At 48.2% G+C, this 7495-nt stretch overlaps 1 protein-coding gene across 1 annotated transcript; it reads left to right on the top strand.

Annotated features, from left to right (window-relative positions):
• Positions 1-2776: 2776 nt before the first annotated feature.
• On the top strand, positions 2777-4232 carry LOC124658564 (protein MEI2-like 6). The gene is made up of 4 exons (XM_047196808.1): positions 2777-3366; positions 3506-3625; positions 3811-3952; positions 4077-4232. Exons 1-4 carry the CDS (start codon positions 2777-2779, stop codon positions 4230-4232), a joined length of 1008 nt encoding a protein of 335 aa, XP_047052764.1.
• Positions 4233-7495: the final 3263 nt, after the last annotated feature.

Below are 7495 nucleotides of genomic sequence, written 5' to 3' on the forward strand. Positions count from 1 at the left end.
GATGCGCGGCTGCCGGTGAAAACCGTGCTCCGACCTCGGTTGGCGGAAGATGGCAACGTGTCGCGCCGCTACCTTCTTGAAGGCATCGTCGTCGCAGTCTGCGGTCTCTCACTCGTGCTGCTCCGGGGGAAACCCTAGGTCCGGGTCTCCCGGATCGGACGATGGCGGCGCGCCCTACGTCGTTCTACCTCTTGGGGCATCGTTTTTGGAGCAGTTGCTGGATGTTGGCGGATGTTGGTGGAGTGATATTCATTTACCACATTGTTGGCGTTGAGTCTTGGTGGCATGGTGCTGCAGGGCATCGACGACGGATGCAGGATGATGTATGCATGCAGGATGGTGGAGCCGTCTGGCGTCATGGTGGCATCGACGATAGGTCTTGCAAGGTTAATGCGATGATCTCTCTTGAAGATGGAGTCGAGGAAGACGGCGGTAGCAACTTCTGTGGCGTATGCGTTGGCGTGCGCGGAGAGTCTGCTTGACTGGATGTGCTTCTCATCTGCTATTGGGCGGTTTGGAAAGACATTTGGTTTTTGGATGATGTGAGTTGGTGTATTGTCACCCCCTTCATCCCACTGTAGGTTTATTGAGGTGGCTTCGAGGTTGATCTTTTGTATTGTTCTTGTAAGGTTTTATGAATAATCTAATAAAAAAGCCGTGTACATCTTTTGGATGCAGAAGCTGGGGCGATATTTCCCCGTTTCGAAAAAAAACAAAGCGCCGTTCCCGGCATCCATGCATGCAAGCATGGAACCGACTGGGGACGCTATATTCACATGTTAAACTACATGTATACATACGTGTATAAACATGCAACCAAACCTTCCAATGGGGAATCGTTTCGGCCACAGTTTGACATGCCGCAAACCGGTCTATCAGAAAACCTACAACCAAAACCCTAAAACCTACGATCCAAAGCCCCCCACCCCCCTTGCGCCCATGGCGTTCTCCTCGCAGACAATCGCCTAGTCTGCCAACCATTTGTGCACCTGCCCAATCCTCCTAGCTGATAGTCTGACCCGTAACTGCTTCCTTCTCCTCACATGATCTCACAACCCGCATCACAATTCCAACCACGCCAAGCCCCGACGCCACCGGCCCCTTGACGTGATAACAGGCTTGCTCTAGGGGGAGCTCCTTGTTGAGGGCGACGTCGGGCTGTGGGCAAGTAGAGAAGGAGGTGTGCGGCTGTTGATATCCACTCATGGCCTAGCTCAGCAACGACAACTAACAATTCCATGAAAGTAGGCTAGCTCACACCTTATGGATTGTTTGATACAACTTTTGCAGCATAGAGTAGAATGTCAGTGAATATTTAAACTATGGGATAAGATTGGTTGTCTTTAGTCCATATTTACATTGCATAGTTCATATTTACATTGCATAGTTCATATTTTCCCTATTTGATATGCCTTGTGTCTTGGTAAGTTTCTTTAATTGCTAATCATTTTTAGTAATACATTGCGGTGCACTTAGTAAGCCTAGGATATTTACGATGTGTGATTGTAACAATCCGGCTTGTTTATTTCCACACCACGATTTGACAAAATTCATAATTGTTTTCAAATGTATTTACAACCCCTCTAGATGATACTTAAATTATATTACTTTTATGGTAATAATGACACGATCCCTTACTCCCTGCCTAAGATGATCCTTTATTAATATAGATTTAGTAATGTAGATGTTTGTATTTTTTTATCCAAACTTAGTGAATGAGCCGCCCGGTGGAAGATTATAGGCATCCTAAATAAACTTTTAAATTTTATTAATGTTGTATATAGTTATATTATACAATTCTTAAAACTTGGATCATCAGAAATCAACAAATTGGTGTCATAGCTAGTATTTTGTTTGATATACTTAGTTTTTTTTTGACTGTATGGATTTTCATCACGTGGTTTCTTATAATTTAAGGGATAGGAATTTACCTTTGGATGTATTGCGTTCTCAAATGTACTCAAACGGTTTTGTTCGAATTTCACTACATACTTATATAAAAAAGAAGGGCATGTCTAAATCTCAGTCACATGACATCATCAAGTCTCGGCTACAACCTAGTTGCAACTCGTGTGTAACTTATAGACCAGCATGAACCTTAAAGTAAATTCAACGATGTGGATATTTTTTCTCAGTCACAACCACTTGCAACTAGAAAATCTCAGTTGCAATCTACTTGATTAGATAAATCTCAGTTACAACCTCCTTGCAATTAGGAAAATCTCAGTTGCAACCCACTTGCAACTGTGACATCAGCACGAAACAATAAATCCAATGGCTAAGAAATCGATTTAGATATAATAAAAATCAGGTGTCCGATTTCTAGCAAATCTGAAAAAAGAAAAGGAAGTCCGATGCAACACATTGTCTCTCGTTCTTCAATTTTTTTGGACCTAGTGAAATATTGGTATGTCGATCGCCGGATTGATGTTGTTACTTATTTATGAACTTGACATCTCCATCCTTAGTTTTTTACATTCTTATAATTTTCCGATTACTGCAATAAAATTTGACCCCATAAGCACACAGGTATGCCAAACCCTCTCTCCTGGGTTCAAAAACAATTTTCTCTTCTACAGCAGCCACCGCTCTTTTTATACTTGCAAAAAACAAAACCCGACTCACTCCTACCCCTTTTATCCTTCGGATCATAGACAACCTCTTCGTTCTACCCTCTTCTCTCTCGGTCCTCCTATTTATAAACACCGTGCTGCTTCTTCCATCAGCCTCTTCCATAGTACTACTCCGCAACCCAGAAAGAAAGCAAATGGCCGCCATGTCCCGCCTCAATCCCGTTGCCTCGCCTTTCTTTCCGATGACACTCCTTCCGGCGGGCTGCTACCTCTCCCCTACCACTGCTGCCTCTATGCCCAGTGCCGATTTCTTCGCCTCGCAGTTCTTGTACCCACAGCCTCCACCTCCGCTCCTGCCAGTGTACGGGTGGCCTGTTGCTTGCGGCGGCAGCTGGTTCCCCACTGGAGGGATCACGATGGGGGTTCCCGCGTTCCCGCTGCAGGCAGCATACGGGCACCCCCTGCAGCCGCCGCCATTGACGGTGTACTGCTCCACGCCTCCACCCCCGCCGCCGCAGCCAGCGGCTCCTCGGTGCCGCATCACTGAAATCTTTGAGGATGGAGGCGAGGCGGCCGCGAAGGTAGAGTTGCGTGACGAGCCATCCCCGCGCTCCGTCCTTGCAACTTGGAGCAGGGAGCCCACCTCACCGCGAGAGCGGCGTATGCCTCCCCCGCCGCCTACATCTTTCGTCCGCAAATTGCTCCCTCGCCCTCGCCGGTGGCCGCGTCTCGCCTTCAATCCCAGCGACAACTTCACGAGTCTGATGATTCGTAATATTCCCAACAAATTCATGTAATACTGCTAGTTCTTTGCCTTTCTCCCTTTCACGAGCTAGTACTTGTTTGATGATCTCACCAAGTCTTTGCTTGATGTTATTGATCTTGGTTCTTGTCTTGTTGCTTAAAGATTGAGTTTATCTGTGACATTGCAGGAAGAAGGGATTCATGGTTATCCTCGACCAGCACTGCGCCGAGGAGAACGCCAAGCTTGCCGGCGACAGCGAAGCCGTCAAGTCGGAGTACGACTTCCTTTACGTCCCGATCGACTTCGAGTACGGCTGCTGTTCCTTCCCCATCCCGAGAGTTCACTTTCCAGTTTCCATATCGAAGCTACTTTTCAGTTTCCACTAGGGTTCCTGGTTTTCGTCCGATCTGATCTTTTGACGGCGTCCGACTTGTGTCGTGTCGGCGGCTCTGCGCCTTGTTTGATTTATGTGTTCGTTTGTTTTGTGCCCAGGACGAGGTACAACAAGGGCTACGCCTTCGTCAACATGACGACGGCGGTGGCGGCGCGGCGCCTCCACGCGTACCTCGATGGCCGCCGCTGGGAGGTGGCGTGCTCGAAGAAGGTGTGTGACGTGGTGCACGCGCGCGTCGAGGTACGTGCTTAGTTTTTCCTGTCGGCCTCGTCGGTTCGTTCTTCGGGTCGATACTGTGCTTGCTTCGTGCTCATTAATGCTCGCCGCCGCTTAATTTGGTTGGGATTCGTATCGCATGCTGCAGGGGCTGGACTCGCTCGTGGCGCACTTCTCCGGGTCGCGCTTCCCCTGCGGCGGCCAGAAGGAGTTCCTGCCGGTGCGCTTCGTGCCGCCGCGCGACGGCGTCCGCAAGACGGCGGAGCACGTGGTCGGCCGCCTCCTCCCCCGCCGCCACGGCTGAGCGGACGACTCGTCGGCGACCGCACGTGCAACTGACGGACGGGGTATATCTATCTATCTTGTGTTCTATCCTCTTCCATGCCATGGATGGATAGAACGGGAGATAGGTTAGTTCGCCTCATCATTCGATGCCGTTTTACCACTAAGAGTACTCATGTTCAGAGTGTCCTAGGAGAGAGCTTAGTCAGCAAGTGTCCTGGAAGTACCTGAGTGTTTAGTGTTGTAGAACCCCCTGTTGTATGCCATGCAGGTGCAAGTGCAGCACCTGATGAACTCTTCCTTTCCTGGAAAATTTCCTAAATCTGCTGGAAGTTGAACCTTTCTAAAATGTATGCAAATTTCCGGTGAAATTCCAGCGACTCAGAGAAGTCCTAATGATATGTCAAGTCCCACGAAATGCCTGGATGATGTAAATTTGCACAGCTTCACTTCAAAGTTTTCATTCCGAAAACAAGAACCATCAAGAATTTGCTTGTTCTTCAAAGCCAGCACATATTCAGTGGATTTAACATGGAAGTACGCTAGCACTATTTTTTCTCTATAATTTGTTCAAGTTCAGAATTAACTATGTATGAGTTTTTTTTTCTCGATAATTAATGCATGAGTTAATTCATCAGACGGGAAGCATGTTTTGGCAAACCCATCACTTTTTTATGGGAAAGTAGTAACTTCAAAAGGTGTTTGGGGATGCCAAGCTTAAATTCGCCAGGAGGAGGAAACACCATGAACTTATGTGGACACGTAGCAGAAAAATGCCGAGTAAATTAACACGACAAATATGAGAACTACTGTTGGGACATTTCAATCACACATTGTTCTTCCAGGACAACACTAACCCGGATTCAGTTAAAACAGGATATAAAGCGATGTTCATAGATGAAAATGCATACTAGCTTCACGATAGTGAACAAAAAGAAGTTTCTAGCAACATTTACACGAGTTGGATGTACAAGACAGTATCACATGATTCCAAACTTCAAATGATACCATTTCTCAAAATTTAAATTTAAAAGTTTAGAAAAAAATGAGAAACATATGTGAGTGTTCAAAAGATTTGTTTCTACGACTTATAAAATTTTCAGTACGAATTTGAAGTACACATAGAGGCATAGAGCAACGGAAAAGACAAATCCAACATGAACAGTGTCACAAAAATACAAAAGCACTACTGACACTATTCACACATCAGTTTGTCCTTTTTGTTTCTTCATGTGTATTTTAGATTTCTTTTTTCGAGAGCACGCGCAAAACATGCCTTATCTGTATAGAAGAAAAAAAGAGTAGTAATATACAAGAACAACACCAAGGGACCCACGCACATCACCCTCACTCCGCCTATGCCTACTCTCTCGCTATATCTAGCCTCCCTCCTCTCCTGGCCCTCTCCCACATGTGGAACTCATCTCTGATTTGGTTCACCATTTGGTCCACCGACTTCTGCTCCCTTTCGTTGCCGAAAGCCCTAGCATTCCGCTGCTTCCAAAGCATCCATGCCGTCCTGATCACCATGTAGTCGAAGCGCTTCCTGTCCACCCTTCTCACACGCTTGCGAGCCGCTGTCCACCATCTCTCCAGATTTTCGGTGAATCCTGGGTCAGCGATCCTTAACTCCGCGCTGTGAAGAACCTTACACTAAACCTGCCTCGCATAAGGACAAAGGACAACCAAATGGTCAACATTGTCCTCGTCTTGCAGGCATGTGTAACATGCATCCGGACGCTCCTGCAGACCATGTCTCGCTCGCATGTCTGAGGTCCACAAACGGTATTTCATAGCCAACCATGCGAAGATCTTACATTTCATGGGCGCGAAGGAACCCCATACCGGTTTGCTCATATTCCATTTCACACTCCCTTGGCAAAGCATCTCGTATGTGCACTTGCCGAGTAAGCTCCCGACTCGGTACCTTTCCAGAGTATATGATCTGGTCTGGAGGCATCTCTCTCCACTGTTTCGACAGCCTCCCACAGCCTCAGACAATCCCTCCAAAGCTCCGTCGTCATCTCTCCGGGTATGTCATCTATCCATGCGTCCCCATCTAAAGCCTCCGCCACCAAGCGAGTGTTTTTTCTCCTGGAGGTTACCTTGGTGAAGACCTCCGACGCCAGCTCCTCTGCAGTGTATCCACTTATCCATCGATCTCTCCATAAATAGGTCAGCCGCCCATCCCCCACGCTAAAGCGGGCCAGACTCTAGAACACTCCTGCCACGACTGGATCGTTCAACCCAGGTAGCCCTTGCCAAGGCCTCTCCGGGTCCTTGCGTCTTAGCCACATCCATCTCACTCTCAGTGCGAGGCCTTGCAACCTCAAGTCCTTCACCCCCGAACCACAAAATTCCTAAGGCTTACAGATACTCCTCCATGACACTAGGCATTGGCCCCCTTGGATCTCGTCCTTGCCAGCCCAAAAGAACGCTCTCATCCACCTATTTATGTCCTCCAGTAGCCATATTGGAGCCTCCGCCACCACCATTTGGTGCACCGCTCTAGCTGCGACCACAGAGTTCACCAGCACTAACATTCCTTCTCTCTTAATGAGCCCTCTTTGCCATACATGCACGCACTTGACCACCTGGTCCAGTAGCGGCTGCCACTTGATACGTCTCCGACGTATCGATAATTTCTTATGTTCCATGCCACATTATTGATGATATCTACATGTTTTATGCATACTTTATGTCGTATTTATGCATTTTCCGGCACTAACCTATTAACGAGATGCCGAAGAGCCAGTTGTTGTTTTCTGCTGTTTTTGGTTTCATAAATCCTAGTAAGGAAATATTCTCGGAATTGGACGAAATCAACGCCCGAGGGCCTATTTTGCCACGAAGCTTCCGGAAGACCGAAGAGAAGACGAAGTGGGGCCACGGGGCGCCACCACACTAGGGCGGCGCGGCCCAGGGGGGGCCCGCGCGGCCCTAGCGTGTGGGGCCCCCGTGACCCCTCCGAGGCTGCCCTTCCGCCTACATATAGTCTTCGTCGCGAAACCCCCAGTACCGAGAGCCACGATACGGAAAACCTTCCAGAGACGCCGCCGCCGCCAATCCCATCTCGGGGATTCAGGAGATCGCCTCCGGCACCCTGCCGGAGAGGGGAATCATCTCCCGGAGGACTCTTCACCGCCATGGTCGCCTCCGGAGTGATGAGTGAGTAGTTCACCCCTGGACTATGGGTCCATAGCAGTAGCTAGATGGTCGTCTTCTCCTTATGTGCTTCATTGTCGGATCTTGTGAGCTGCCTAACATGATCAAGATCATCTATCC

The sequence above is a fragment of the Lolium rigidum genome, chromosome 1, assembly GCF_022539505.1.
Source record: "Lolium rigidum isolate FL_2022 chromosome 1, APGP_CSIRO_Lrig_0.1, whole genome shotgun sequence".
Taxonomy (NCBI): Eukaryota; Viridiplantae; Streptophyta; class Magnoliopsida; order Poales; family Poaceae; genus Lolium; species Lolium rigidum.

Bases quoted from the DNA above. Each gene is read 5' to 3' on its own strand.
- LOC124658564 (XM_047196808.1), top strand. From the start codon at position 2,777: ATGTCCCGCCTCAATCCCGTTGCCTCGCCTTTCTTTCCGATGACACTC. The intron at 3,626-3,810 runs GTACGGCTGCTG...TTTTGTGCCCAG, and splicing joins TACGTCCCGATCGACTTCGA to GACGAGGTACAACAAGGGCT. The intron at 3,953-4,076 runs GTACGTGCTTAG...CGCATGCTGCAG, and splicing joins TGGTGCACGCGCGCGTCGAG to GGGCTGGACTCGCTCGTGGC.